Source organism: Monopterus albus, unplaced genomic scaffold, assembly GCF_001952655.1.
Source record: "Monopterus albus unplaced genomic scaffold, M_albus_1.0 scaffold40.1, whole genome shotgun sequence".
In the NCBI taxonomy this organism is placed as follows: Eukaryota; Metazoa; Chordata; class Actinopteri; order Synbranchiformes; family Synbranchidae; genus Monopterus; species Monopterus albus.
The window spans coordinates 3,585,983-3,602,247 of record NW_018127920.1 but is presented as its reverse complement, the minus strand read 5'-3'; the positions used below and the strand labels follow the sequence as shown (position 1 = coordinate 3,602,247).

General features: G+C 39.4%; 1 protein-coding gene across 1 annotated transcript in view; it reads left to right on the top strand.

Annotated features, from left to right (window-relative positions):
* The first annotated feature begins 353 nt into the window (after positions 1 to 353).
* The window catches only part of npr3 (natriuretic peptide receptor 3), a 51,122-nt gene continuing 35,210 nt past the window's right edge, over positions 354 to 16,265 (top strand). Inside the window, exons 1-2 of the mRNA XM_020599164.1 lie at positions 354 to 1,317; positions 14,197 to 14,319. Coding sequence (XP_020454820.1) covers positions 657 to 1,317; positions 14,197 to 14,319 — 784 coding nt within the window. The 5' untranslated portion in view covers positions 354 to 656. The remainder of the gene's footprint in view (positions 1,318 to 14,196; positions 14,320 to 16,265) is intronic.

Genomic DNA, 16,265 nt, shown 5'->3' with positions numbered 1-16,265 from the left:
AAGACGTGAACCTGTATTAAATAAAACAAGCCCCATCTGGCCTTTTCACAAGGACAGCACTGTAAGGAATGGTTTGTCGTTTCAATAGTTAACTACAAAAAAAAGTGATGTAACTACCTGCATCACTATCCAAATGTGGATGTAGATGAACCACCAGCAAGCTGTAAAATGTACTTAAACTACGAGTCCCCAACACTGCTTAATTCCCGGGAAGTACACTAGCTCATGCTGTATTGAAGCCGCTCGTTGTGAGCTTGGCAGCAGTGCAGCTTTAAGAAGGAAGTGGGCAGAGCTCCGATGACGAAAGAATAATCCTGAAAAGATGCTTGAAAACTACAGAGCGGATCCAGCGTGTGTGGCTGCTGGCTGAGCTGGAAAAATCTCAGAGCGTGGCAGGATCAACTGGTCAGACAATATTTAGCAGGTTCAGGAGCCTTCGAAGGAACTAATCCATTATAAAGCATAGGCTACACGTTTTGGCACATTCGGTTCTTTAAAAGACAAATATAGTTATTTACCATTAAGCCAATTACTCACGGCGGAGGGCTTTCTGTTTGCAGCTCTATGTGGAGCCAACTTGAGGAAAGAAACATTTGAAGAACATCTGTCCAACGCTGTTTGTTATTTATCTGAAGTGGGAATTAGAAAGTAGCAATATGCCATTTTTAATCACACTCTGTATGTACTTTTTGGTGGTCCTGAAATCAGTTATGTCAAACACCATCACCGAAGACATAGATGTTTTGGTATTTTTGCCAAAAAATAACTCCTACCTTTTTTCAACTGCAAGAGTCGCACCAGCGATACTTTACGCACAACAATGGCTGAAGAGAGACGGAGGAAAATACTCCGGGTTCAGCTTCAACATCCAGTTTGAGAACTCCGACTGTGTCAGTGATGCTCTGTTTATGTTAGCGGACAAGTCGTGTGCGCAGAAGCCGGATCTGATTCTGGGTCCGGTGTGCGAGTACGAGGCGGCAGCGGTGGTGAGGCTGGCATCCCACTGGAACATCCCGGTGATCTCAGCAGGTGCCCTGGCCGCTGGCTTCAGCAACAAGAACACCGAATTCTCCCACCTGACTCGAATCGCACCGTCTTACGTGAAAATGGCAGAGATTTTCACCACAATGTTTGAGCACTTCACCTGGAAGACAGCACTGCTGCTGTACGAGGACGACAAGGAAGAACGGAACTGTTACTTCACTTTGGAGGGAGTCTATCATCTCATGGCTGACTATAACATTAAAACCTATGCTTTTTCCCAAGAGGATCGCGTGGACACTGACGACATCTTTCAAAACGTCTATGACATTGAAGGTAATGCAATTTTCAGTACCCCCAAGTGTAGCCTAAATGATTTAGACGATTTATATCCATTTAAAATATAATTTTATGAATCTTTTAAAAAGTTCCATATCAAGTTAGCCTACTCACATCCTATAGAGCCTACAGTATTACAGTGTAGCGTATAGGAGTCTATATCACACATCACGTGTGTTATATATATGTGTGTGTGGGTGTGTGTGTGTGTGTGTGTGTGTGCGCGCGCGCGCGCGCAGATTATTTTCTCGGTCCTAATTGCTTTGTCTGAAAATACCGAGAATAGCGGAAAATGTCTATCACAACTTCCTAAGACAAGGGAACCTTCAGCCTGAATTCAGCTAAATGGAGAGTTTTTGTAATAAGTCCTGTGACTGTGTCTATTTCATCAATTTAAAAAAACTAAGATATTATAGATTTCTGAATTCTTCAAGGTCTACTTTATTTATGTGATGGAATTGAGTCATGTTTGGTCATTTGGGACATAGTGTCAGTAGTGTAGTCCCTTGCTTTCAGCTCCAATTATATATTTCATAGAATATTTTAAAGTAAATTCTTGTTTGTCTTAACCTTAAATATAGACCAGTAGCCTTAACATTATGACCACCTGTACAGGGACAGCAGTTAGTTTGCACTATCACTCTGAGGCTCACAGTGCATCTTGTGTGAATCTTTTTGCTACAATAGAAATACTTTATGAAAAAGCACAAATTCACCTATCATTTAGCAGGGAACTGACATCCGATAGAAGGCATAACATTTTATATTTTATTTAAAAGATAAGTATCACACGGCTATAACATGACAATAAGGTATGAATTTCTTTTCTTGGCTAGTAGTAGAGAACAGTAGAATGACTGTAGACCTAGGGCAAAATCTCCACAGGGAACCAGGGGAGGCCCCATGACCAGTCCTCAAATGCCTACTTAAATTACAGTAAAATACTATATATTCTCCACTCAAAGGTGTTAAACAGATTCCAAAACCTACTGAATGTTCACTGAACTCCTCCTGCTTCATGTTGGTTTACATGTCTCACACAAAATTCTGATCTTATAATATGTAAATTACATATATATTATATGTCAATGTATGTCTTTCACCAATATCCAAAACATATGCAGTGTATATGGACATATATGCAGTATTATATATTTCAAAATATATCAAAAATGGCCGGTTTTATATATGTGACATATTTATACAATTATAAACATATTTAATATATATATATTTTAATTAATAAATGTTCATACATCAATATATGTCTGCTTACATTAGCTAAACATATTTCCCAAAATATGGCTATTTCTTCTGTCACTTGTGTTTGTGGTATCAAAATATGCCAAAAGTTAAATACAGTAGTACCTTGAAGATAAAGTCAGATAAATGTATAAATACTAAGTCAAGAACTCAAATTTCCAGTCCGTACGTTTTAGACTTTTTTGATTTCCGCCATTTTGCCCAAAGCTGTCCAATGTGTTGGTTCAGAGCAGGTTTGAGGCAGTTGCACAAAAATCCTTAGCAAGCTCGATGATGTCAGGATGCTATTTGTTGACTACAGTTTGGCATTTAATACTGTAATCCCAGAGAAACTGGTACTGAAACTGCACAATCTGGGAATGCCTGCAGTGATGTGTCATTGGATTAAGGACTTTCTCACTAACAGGCCTCAAGTGGTGAGAATCGGAAGCTGCACATCATCCACACTGGTCCTGAACACAGGAACACCACAGGGCTGTGTGCTCAGCCCAGTTCTCTTCACTCTGTTTACCCATGACTGTGATGCCATTCACTCCACAAACACAGTAGTGAAGTTCGCGGATGACACCACCGTAGTGGGTCTCATCTCAGACAATGATGAGACTCACTACAGAGAGGAGATCCAGCACCTGACAAGGTGGTGTTCAGATAACAATCTTGTCCTGAACACCAACAAGACTAAGGAGGTCATTGTGGATTATAGGAGGTCCAGGAAGACAAAACATGCTCCTCTTCTCATACACGGGGAGGTGGTGGAGCGAGTGGATAACATCAAGTTCCTGGGCATCCACATCACATCTGACCTGACCTGGGCTCTGAACACATCCTACCTGGTGAAGAAAGCCCAGCAAAGGCTTTTCTTCCACAGGAAGCTGAAACATGCTGGTCTCTCCCCTCAGTTGCTCGCAAACTTCTACAGAGCAACAGTAGAGAGCATCTTCTGTCTCAGTGCGATAGTGTGGTACGAGAGCTGCACTGCACAGGACAGAAAGGACTTGACCTGGGTGGTGAGAACAGCTCAGGGCATTGTAGGGAGTCCGCTTCTGGATCTAGACTCACTATACACTGACTGGATCCAGAGGAGGGCTGGACGGATTGCTGCAGACCCCACCCACTCGGGCAACAGTCTGTTTGTGCCTCTTCCCTCCAGGAAAAGGTACAGGAATATAAAGACTAAAACAAACAGACTGAGATACAGCTTCTTCCCCAGAGCTGTGAAATCAATCACCCCCCCAACCCCTAGTCACACACACAATGTCCCCCCCACAGACAGTTACAGATAGAATACCAGACTCCTGCAGATGCGCACGCATGCTCACACTTCTTCTAAAGACTGAGATTTGCACTCAGCTGCACTTCAGAATGGGACTATATTATTCTGCTGCTAATATGCTGTTGACCTGATTAGGTCCCATACATCTTCATTTTTATCTGTTCTTGTGTTATTTATGTAAATAATGTGCCTTTTAAGCCGAGAGCTGCTGGAAGACATTTCGTTGTAATGACAATAAAGATTCTTGACTTGACTTGACAGGATGCATTTATCCTGTTCCTTGTCTACATTGTTCATCAAGCCAATTTTTTGTAGCAATTTAGCCACTGTTGTGGTGTTTACCACCCAGTTTCTTCATCATGTTTTTTAGAACCTCAAATGTGTACTTTGGTTCCCTGCGATGGACCAGCGACCTATCCAGGGTGTACCCCGCCTTTCACCCGATGCTGACTGGGATTGGCTCCAGCCCCCCATGACCCCATTAGGGTCTAAGCGGTATAGAAAATGAGAGAAAGAGAGAAATGTGTACTTTGTTGGTGGGTTGGAAGGGAGTAGCTCAAATCCAATGAGTATATGGGGCCAAGCAACATGGCTAGCGCATCTGGAACATTACCAAACTTGTGAAAGCACTTCCACACCTTCAATAATTATTCCAGCATCTTCCACATCATCTGTTGGGTTCATCTCTGCCTTCTTTATGGCAAAGACCAAGGACTATCTGTTCTATGGTCACCCAGTTGTCTGCAGCATCCTTAAAACAGAACAAACTTTCAGCCATAAAATACACACACAGAGTAAAAAATAAAGAAAAAAATAGTCTTGATAAACACATTTGTTAGAATACAAAAACACAAACCTTATTTATGTTTGCCATGATATCCTTTATTGCACAAATAAGGTGATCTTTATCCTTATCCTATTGTCCTTTGGAAAACTCCTATCAGCTCAGAGGAGTGGTGAACATTGCAGAGACAAGCAAACCCTGCTTCCACCTACTTCTACAAACATTAAATATTAATTTTAGTTTTTTTTATTGTCTGTACAGTGTAAAGAAATATAACCATTATACGTGACTATATTAGTATTATTTTAATTATAGACATAATTTAAACACTATAACATAATAGAAATCAATTTCACATTGGTAGTGTATGGCAAATAGTGTGAACAGCATTATCAGGGGAGGTCTAGAGCTATTTTATCTGTGCTAATGTAGGGGTATTTTTGTCTGCTATAGCACACAGTATATATCTGCTCTGTACAGTACTAGTCCCTCCCCATGTAGAAGCATATCTTGTCCAGCTTCTTCCTGCAGACCTTATTGAAAAGCACAGGAGACATCTTTACTACTCCCGGGCATTAACCAGCATTGACAAACTTTAAAGTCCTCACGGCATGCTCATTTTGCTCACTTCAAGCCATTTAATGTTTAATCTTGGATACCTCTAGATTAGCTTTGCACTTGTCATTCCAAATAGTAAGTAATTATTTCAGAACAATAAAACCCGAGAGCCTCTTCCTAAAAACAAGAGGATAGTTTGTGAGTGTGCACAACAAAATGCAATGGCATTAATTAATTTGAATGTTTCAGTAGATAGGTAAACAATGGTATATGTACCGATGAAAAGGGATGTGTAACACTCTAAGCAAAGTGGGTAATTGAGAAACCCCATATTTTAACTGGCATAATGCAGACATAGTAACTTCTCCAGCCTTACAACAATTCTCTCTAAGGTTACAGAAACAACACATTAATAGCCATGCAACATTTGTAAACTTACCGTTAAGTCCCACCGAATAGTGGAAACATCACTCCATTTCAAGTAGCTCCAAGGTCGGTAAATCCAACCGGTGGTTGCTGCGTCTTCCCCCACATGACAATATACAATTCCAAAGTAGTGAAATTAATTTCAACAAGTAGCGTAGCGCTGACAATAACATTATGGATCATTAATACACTCCTTAACCAGCAACACATCACATGTGGCAGACACACTGGCCACAAGCAGTAAAAACAAACAGGTACTAGTCTCTGGGGGAATCCAGTGTTGATGAGCTGATCATTCATCACCACAGGGGGCTTCACTGGCTGGCTGCTTGTAGGGTTAAAGCTTCCTGGTAGGGGTATAACAATGTACTCCTATAGTTCATAATCCAAAAATGTGATGATAGGCATTGTAAAACTGGGAAGTGGGTCACAATATGAAGTCAATAAAATTTTGAAATATTGTGCTCCTGGGGAGTCCAGGAACATTCCTGGACATGCAGTAACCTCAGTCCTGTGTTTTTCTCTACATCCTCTGGTCACAGTGCAGCAGCAGGAGGGAAAATATATCCACAAAACTGTGTGCAAACTAAAAATTCCACTTTTACACCAGTGCGGTGGATGTGTTGATAACACACCTAACAAATAAGGCAATGTAACATTTTGCCAATATGGTGGAGGCAAGAGTGGATGTCAGGCAAGCTCACATTAATGCGCAACTGCCTGGAGATTATGACCATTCAAGGAAATCCTTATATTGTTAGAAAAAAAGTCTCATGAGCGAGAGTTTGCGCGACTTGTATAAACCAAGTTGCTTCTGCATAGAAATACTAGAACATGCTTTCACCTCATTTTTTGAGCTTTAGGTCACATCTGAGATGATAAGTCACTGTTGTAACATTGTAGATAAGTCAAAAACAAAGAAAATCATGCCATAGGCTCTTTGACAGCTCAAAACTGAACAATGACATCTTAGCAGATATCAAACTGGAATCAAACTCAATTCACTCATAAGACAGATATGCATTTTACACCTTTGCTACCCTGCCTACACTGTCTCTGGTGTCTTCTGTTTCAGTAGGCACATGCAGCACTTTGGCATACAATCCAACAGTCACATATTCCCTACAAAGCATATCTGTGTTTGCAGTTCAGTTGCATAGGAACATTTTAAGAGACAGGGTGACTGGACAAATAGGCTATGAAATAGTAATTCGTACTGTAAGTGCAGTGGTACATGGCCGTTAAACCCCCATTCTGCCTCTGGCGTTTTAATGAACCTGTATTGACAATCATTTCGCATAACAGCAGGCTTATGATGAGAGCTGTGTGATACTATATATCAGATTTCGAATGAATGTTCACAAAGAAGTTTTCTTCCTCATTTTAACATATTTTACTATTTATTATTTCGGTAACTTATGGTGCTGCATTAACCATATTTAATATATCTTTGATTAGAAATGTGAAACCCAGTGTAACAGATTATAATTATTTATCTGGTGCAGTACCTGTATGATTAGGATTATGGTCAGACAATTCTATTGTATAAACTGTGGCCTACCCTGAACACAGACATGGCTCTGCAGTGTGAATATAGTACTTCAGGCAATCACAGCTGTGTCTGAATGTGTTTTTGAGAACAGAGGGGCATGTAATGGTGACATCGTGTAAATCAAGGAATAGTTTTTTAATGGGTGTGTTTACTGTGAAATCGAGACACACCTTATCAGCAGTGACGTGCGGTGAGGTTGACAGCTGGTGAGGCACTGACTCTTTTACAGTCAGATTTACAAATACAAATGAACCGTTAACAAATTGTCTGTTAACAGACAATGCGTTATGTTTTATATCTCATATCAGCATTCTTCACACAAACGTGACCCATATTTAATTTGAGGTTAAAATTTATTCCAGTTGAGCTTATTTCTAGCTAGAAATAAGCTCAACTGGAATAAATTTTAACCTCAAATTAAATATGGGTCACGTTTGTGTGAAGAATGCTGATATGAGATATAAAACATAACGCATTGTCTGTTAACAGACAATGCGTTATGTTTTATATCTCATATCAGCATTCTTCACACAAACGTGACCCATATTTAATTTGAGGTTAAAATTTATTCCAGTTGAGCTTATTTCTAGCTAGAAATAAGCTCAACTGGAATAAATTTTAACCTCAAATTAAATATGGGTCACGTTTGTGTGAAGAATGCTGATATGAGATATAAAACATAACGCATTGTCTGTTAACAGACAATGCGTTATGTTTTATATCTCATATCAGCATTCTTCACACAAACGTGACCCATATTTAATTTGAGGTTAAAATTTATTCCAGTTGAGCTTATTTCTAGCTAGAAATAAGCTCAACTGGAATAAATTTTAACCTCAAATTAAATATGGGTCACGTTTGTGTGAAGAATGCTGATATGAGATATAAAACATAACGCATTGTCTGTTAACAGACAATTTGTTAACGGTTCATTTGTATTTGTAAATCTGACTGTAAAAGAGTCAGTGCCTCACCAGCTGTTAACCTCACCGCACGTCACTGCTTATCAGGCAACAGGAGAAGGGGGGTTCAGAGAAATTCTGAGTGGCTGCATCTCTAAATGTAGGTAAGGGATTATTACCAGTAGAGGGCGCAATAGGCATGACCTGAGCCTTGATGACCATGGCACCCAAGAAAGGCCTAGCTCTTTAGGAGCAAAGATAGGTGGAGGACCGCCAGTTTGCCAACATGCGTGAGAAAATTATTGAAATGTTTAAAAACTATGTTCCTCAAAGAAAGATAGGAAGGGATTCGGACATGTCACCCTCTATGGTGCAGATTAAAAGATTCATGGAATCTTGATGGATTTCAGTGCATAAAGGGCACAAGCCTAAGCTGGATGACCGTGCTCTCTGATCCCTCAGACGGCACTGCATCAAGAATCATCACTCTTCTATAAGCGATATAACCACATAGGATCAGGATTACTTTGGCACACCTGTGTCAGGCACTACAATACATAAATGCTGCTTAAATCTGTACTGTGCCAAAAGGAAGCCCTATGTCAACAGTGTCCAGAAGCGCAGTCGACTGATCTGGGCTCAAAGGTGTCTGAGATGGACCATCACACAGTGGAAACGTGTACTGTGGTCAGACCAATAAGTATTTCAAGTCTTTTTAGGAAGGAATGGACACTGTGTGCTCTGGACCAAAGACGAAAAGGACCATACAGACTGTTAAAAGCAACAAGTCCAAAAGCCAGGGTCTGTCATGGTCTAGGGTTGTGTCAGTGCCCTTTGGCAAGGGTCACTTACACTTTTGTGATGGCTTCAGTAATGCTGGAAAATATAGAGAGATGTTGGAGCAACACATGCTGCCTTCAAGACAACATTTTTTTTCCAGGGACACCTGTTCATATTTCAACAAGACAATGCAAAACCTCATACTGCACACATTACCAAGACCTGGCTGTGGGGAAAAAGGGTGTGAGTGCTGGACTGGCCTGCCTGTAGTCCCAGCCTGTCCCCAGTAGAGAATGTGTGGGGCATTTTGAAACACAAATTACGTCAACAAAGACCCAGGACTGTTGTGCACCTTAAGAATTGTTTGCAGGAAGAATGGGACAAAATGACACCTGACACACTTAATGGTGCCTTCAGTCCCTAAATGTCTTTTAAGTGTTGTGAAAAGGAACAGCAATATGTTAAATGCTTTACTGTCCCAACTTTTTTCAGAATGTGCTGCAGCATCACAATTGAAGTGAATTTGCAGTCATGAGTTTATTTGGCAAATTTATAAAAAAAAAACCTTTGCCAACTAAATGAAAAGCACATTGAAATTGGCAATACCCTCTCCCTCTTTTGCCAAAAACCTATTGAACAGAACCAAAAACCATGATATGTGTCATGATTCTGTCCCGCCTTTTTCTGGTCTCATGCTTTTATTTTGACACTACTTCCTGTCCCCAGCTCACCCTGACTCCCGGGAGCTTTGTCTGATCACCCACATTGGTTTCATCTGCTTCTCATTACTCACACCTGCTTAAAACAGCATATAGCAGCTTCTCACCCTGTGGGAAGCTGCCAGATCGTTCTAACTCCTGTTCAGACTTTCCAGTGTTTTACCTGTTCCTGTGATTCCAGCTCTGACCCCGGCTTACCTTTTGACCACCGAGTATTGCCTAACCCTCCTGAATCCGACCGTGTTTTCTATGTCTCGACTTTTGGACTTCCCTTTTGACCGTGCTTTAGTGGAAACCTTGAATGTATAAGTTTGCTGGCTCTGACCCTGGACTGTATTACCGACCTGAGAGTGTGTTTCATGTTTAATCAGTTTTCTGTATCGTTTTGTTCATTACCAGTGCTCTTATTAAAGAGACAGTGTTCTGCTAAACCTTGTCTGGTCTTATAATTGAGTTCACCCCTTGACATTATCGGCAGCTTTACATGCCAACCCTGACAGATAAGAACTGAACCATGAATGTTGTGAACTGTCCCCCTACTTCCTGGGTATGTAGTATGGACATTGTCCCATGGCTCCAGTTCAAAATCTTGGCTACAAAAGGTCCTTTCACAGTAATGTGACCAGGGTGGCACCATTTTTTGTTAATAAAAGTGGAAATCCCTCAAATACATGTTATATCTCTTCTCCATCAATCTCTATTGATGGGACCCAACTCTTTTCCCTTGTCATTTTTTGTAATATTGGTATCGGTGATATCACTCTGGGTTTTACTTGATATTGGATTGGAAAGGAAATGAGTGCTATAGCACATCACTAATGTTAAGCTGCCTTCTGATACTGCAGGGATTTAATGAACATGAGCAGAGGCTTTTCACAAACATTGTAAATCAGCTGACAACTGATACTGTATGAATTACTCATACTTTTTATTTATCTAGAAATTAGTATTTGACTAACATTCCTGTTTTAAATCCAGTACATTTTGTATATTTTTAATGCCAATATACAACATGTACTGGCTGGGAGTGATTATTACAACTCTCTGCACCTCTATACCCACCTGAGCATACATGCTACACACTTGGCACCAAATTTCTAACTAGATGTGTAAATTTCAAGGTCATGAATTTACCAGATTAGCAGAATGTTGTATTTATTATTCAAGAACCTCATTTAGTATTAACCACTATGGAACTCCAGATATGTTATGTCTTGCTCAGATATGTTTAGGGTTTCTGTGCTTCTGGAATGTTACCCGATGATGCAAAGAAGGTAATTATATATTTAGAAATAGATTTTCTTAAAATGATTGTCTAATGATAATTCAGTGTCTATTGTCTACTAATGATATTAATGATAATTAATGATGAAAATCCCTCCCTCAGCATTTTCATGCTTCTGTCTGTGAATGCATGACAGATGTATCTGAAGTGAAACATTTTTGTAGTAGTAAAATCATTTACATTACTTTCCTGTTTCTACAACTTTTAGAATGAAACTAACAAAATTCTCAGCTGACATTGCACATAATTCTTACTTCTATCCACATCACTTTCAGTCATTTTATCACCTACATGCTTTGCTTGTGATACTTATTTGCTACCGATATTTGTAGTAAAAACCACACAATATTACAACATGTAAAAACCACTTAGGAGGGGAAATCATGCACCTCTCCTCATGACTGGTCCACTTCTGATGTTAGTCCTTCTGAGATATGTATGAAGTCTTTGTTTTTGGAGAGAACTCGCCCTGGACTCCCACATAGTTGTTAGGGAATGACTAACTTTAACTGTATGACCACAAATCTCTTCAGGTTCAGCCTAAAAGAGCAAAGACAGCAATATGTTATTATGGGCAATACTGTTCATAACCACAAACAGGATGACCATCACTCAACTTATCAAGCAGTCATTTTGGTAATCAATGCCATTTGCTGTGTATATTTCACAGTCCGATCTATCCAACTGATGCAGATTTGTTTTCAAAAGAGAGCTTGCGCTATACTACTCTTGTTTTTTTCTTTATCCCCTTTACTCCTCTGAAATTTCCAACAACATAAATCCTTGTTTTTGGAGTAATGGCATCACAGATTTGTACTAGAGCCCGGGTATTTGCATATACTCCAGCTTTTCACTTTTATAGCTAACACAGGATAGTTGAAATACACTATGGGCACTCATAAGTGCACCTTGTGCTGTCCCATTCCTGAGATGATTTGTAACTAGCATCACTGCCCTAGCAAAAAGGAAAATTCAGAAGTTTTTAAATGTTTCTGGCTGCAAGCACTGCCCCACGGAATGGCTTGCAGAGCAAAGACAGGGCCAGTAGTGTATGTAGAGCCCAGTGTAATTAAAGGGTGCTATAGTGCTGGCAGGACTGAGTTGAAGTATGTCCCACTGACTCAAGGGATATTTCAGGAGGTTGTTTAAGTGACACAGTTTTGAGGAATGTTCCAGCAAGACTCTGAATTCTCCTTATTAACAGGGATGCTGGGGTTACTGTGTTTTCAATTGCAGCCCTCGTATGTGTAGCGAACTCATTTGTTGGTTTATTTATTTTTTAATCAGTGAGACACCAAAGGAAATGTTTAAATCAACCCAGTGAAAAAAAAATTAAATTCTGTGTTTTTACACAGACACATTGCACATTACAATACTTTAACTGATTACATGTTTACAGGGGCACCACTGCAGACTTTGGGCCCCATGAAAGAATATAATTCTGGGCCCCCTAACACTCCCCTCTCTTCCCTTTTTATATGACAACTATTTACTGCTGTAATGTGAAGGCCATTAATGTAACTTTATTAAAGTTCAGAAAAATGACTCAACTGACATGATGTATCCTCTGTTCCTGACTGACTGCTTTCTGCAGTGTTTTATGCAGCTTAATAAAAAGACACAAAATGAAGATGCAGTAAGTCCCAAACAAAAATCGGGCTTATTGTCATACCTTTTCATGTTGGATATTATCACAAAGCTATGGTAAGATCTTACCTAAGATCCTGTGTCTCCACCTGAGACTCCTGCTCTACTCCACTGTGTTCCTGTTAAAATGAAACATCACATTCAGAAACAAACATTATAATAATCTACCTGTGACTGTGAATTTGTTCATGGTCACACTAAACCAGTAGTAATTTTAGTTATGTTTATCATCAAACAACTCCCTGTCAGCAACTATGTACACTGTAACTAAATTACACATTAATTATCAACACTTTAAATGCAGTATTGTAATTGATAACTGAATAATTAATTTGTGCATATGCTTATTAATGCAGTGGTATTAAATTTTAAAGCAGGGATATCTAAATTAGACTGGTTACACAAACTGTGTATTCACATACAGATACGAAGTTTTAGTAAATGCTCTGTAATTAATCTATAGTCCCGAGAGTGTGTTGTCTTGCTCCCAGTTATTCTTTTATTCATATCAATAATGTAATATATTTTGGAACCGGGACCTGAGTATTTAGATGAAGAAGCTCAAGAAAAATACACTGTGCCAGTTTCAGCATGTAATGAACATTTACTGTAAGTAAATATAAATCATTCATTCATTTTCTACCGCTTAGTCCCTGAACGGGGTCACGGGAGGGGGGCCGGAGCCAATCCCGGCCAACAATCGGGCGAAGGCGGGGTACACCCTGGACAGGTCGCCAATCCATCGCAGGATCTTGAAAATGGGTCATGCTTACTAAGAAGCTAGAAGATCCCAAGATAATTCCAGTTATGAGGAGACTCAAATTGTTCATTGTCCCCTTAAAACAGTTGACCTCATTATCCAACAACTAACACAGCACACTTTGAAAGTTCATGCCTATACTTTTCCTACTCAATGCATTTTTCCTTGAGTTGAGAGTCTTTATTATGAGCCTAACTTCTGGGCTAAAGCCTGGGCTGCTTTGCGATGCCACTGCCGTATTTTGTGCTTCTCAAACTATTGTCCAACATTTTTCCAATCACAGAATTCATGATCACTGAGGACTTAACATAACAAAAAAAAAAATAGCTAGAAAAAGCTATAAACTTTGTCAGTTGATGGGGGAAACCACAACCACTCCCTCTATATTTTTCCCCCATTTGTGAGAGAATGTGTGAAGCCAAGTTTACTGTCTGCATTGATTTTTATGCCTCCATGACGACAATAATAGTGGCTGGAGGCATTATGCTTTCACGCTGTGTGTCTGTTGCTCTGTCCCATTTTAGTGAATTTCATCTCTTCAAATCTCAGTGTCCACTTGGACTCAAGGACGAATTGATTAGATTTTGGTGGTCCAAGTTCAAAGGCCAACACAATGAAATTACAAGCTATGGTTTGTAATAGATATGAACATTCTGGAGGATGATGACAAAGGAAAAAGCCTAGCCTGTAGGCTTTCTGTCATTGAGTCACACATTGTTTCTGGCAGTTGTTTATTATTTAACATTTATTTGAAAAATGTTTCTCAAAAGTGGCTTCACATCTCTAAATGTCAATAATAAACTGATTAAAATCTTCCCTGAATGATATAATGAATATTGTTATTACAGTTTATATTTTATAGTATTCATGCAAACTGCAGACAGTAATGACTATACCTCCATTTGTCTCTGTGATATTCTCTTGCAGTGGTGATCATGTGCATGGGAGCAGACAAAATTCGAGAGATCATGCTGGCTGCACACAGACGACATCTGACCAGTGGCAACTATTTGTTCTTCAATGTCGAACTCTTCAATGCCTCTTCTTATGGTAAAGTAAACATCACAGAGGATTTTTATAAACTGAAGTACTGTAATTCTGAACATCAGACAGAATTATTCATTTCTACACTTTTACTGGATGAATGGATGGCATTGTACTTTGCAAATGAAATTGATTATGAGTTTGAGGTGCTAAATTTTAGATTTGATTCGAAGGTCTTTACATTCTGTTGTGTGGTTTTAAAAAACCTTGGAATTGTAGCCCTGCTGTTGTGCTGCCACTCTGTTAAAAGTTTTTCCTCATAAGTGTTGGATGAGACCAAAGCAAAATCAAAAGTGGAGTGAATTTGGAGCAACATTCATCAACTGGACACAAATAAGACTCCAAGTGAAGGTTAATGTTGCTCTTCATCTGCTAGATGTGGAAATAGGCAACTATTTGCTAGCATGTTCTGTATAACAAGAAGTCAGACATACTATGTGCCCACTGACCTCCCCAACCCACAATTTTTAAGGCCTACTTACATAATGGGGAATGGGGAGTGTGCTGCAGAATCATAATGTAATGTAATTCCACGGAAGACTAGGCAGTGTACATCAGTGTACAGTGTTTTATCTTAAAACAGCTGCCTTGGTTTGGTGAGATGTTTTGTTTCTATTTTATCATTGTCGTTTCTTTTTTATATGCTGTGTTTTTTCCTTAAGGCCTTTCCTCTAGAACGGCTGCAGTGTAGCTAATAGGGATGCACATTTTCCATTTTTTCTGACTGATAGCCAACACTTATTAACCAACCATTACCCAGTAACTGACAAGATTAAAATGCTAGGCTATTTAGAATAGATCAGTGTCTATAACCCATTTAAAAATAATAGTTTTAAGTGCAAATATTGCATAAACAAGAGAACATGAACAGAACAGAACAACCTGTCAATGGAGTAAAACAGCCTATAGTAAAATAGCTTTTGCTGCTGACCTGAGGCAGCTCACCTTACTTTACAATTGTGTGGTATCCTAGTAGATGCCAGCTATGAATGTTTCAGAATACACTGTTCAAAGTAAAACAGACCATTCTCATAGCCTACAGTGCCTTGCAAAAGTATTCATACCCCTTGAACTTTTCCACATTCTGTCATGTTACAACCAAAATTGTCAAGCAGCCCCAGTTTGATTTGTCAAACTTTCGTGACAAGTTAATCTACCAACAAATCATTAATTAAAAAAAACACAATCTAATCATTTTTTGTAGCTCATAAGGCCACATAACATATTGATGCTGCAACTACTTCAGAATATTGTGCAACAGATGGCTGGTGGTCACACTCCTGTCTCCCTGCACACTTCCCTTCCTGCCTCAGGTTCATTTGTTCAATGTGTATAAAACAGACATCACTTGGACTGTGTGACAAGAGCATAAAATATATTATGTTATATTCATTAAATGTAAAATGAACAGTCCAACATTAATATAGACCTCTATATGTGATGTATTATGCAAAAACCTGGTATTCACTTTATTTCATGTAGTAAACCAATAAACCACATTTTAAGATGCTGCAACACAGCCCAAACAAAGTTAGGACACTTGGGATTTTTTTACCATATTACCTGAACACACCATCCCCACCATGTTTCACAGTGGGGATGGTGTGTTCAGGTTGATGTGCAGTGTTAGGTTTCTGTCACATATAATGTTTTGCATGTAGGCCAAAAAGTTCAATTTTGGTCTCAACTGACTAGAGCACCTTCTTCCACATGTTTGCTGTGTCCCCTACATGGCTTGTGGCAAACTGCAAACAGGACTTCTTATTGCTTTCTTTCAACAATGGCTTTCTTCTTGCCACTCTTCCATAAAAGCCAGACTTGTGGAGTACACGACTAATAGTTGTCCTGTGGACAGATTGTCCCACCTGAGCTATGGATCTCTGCAGCTCCTCCAGAGTTACCATGAGCCTCTTGGTTGCTTCTCTGATTAATGCTCTCCTTGTCCGGCCCGT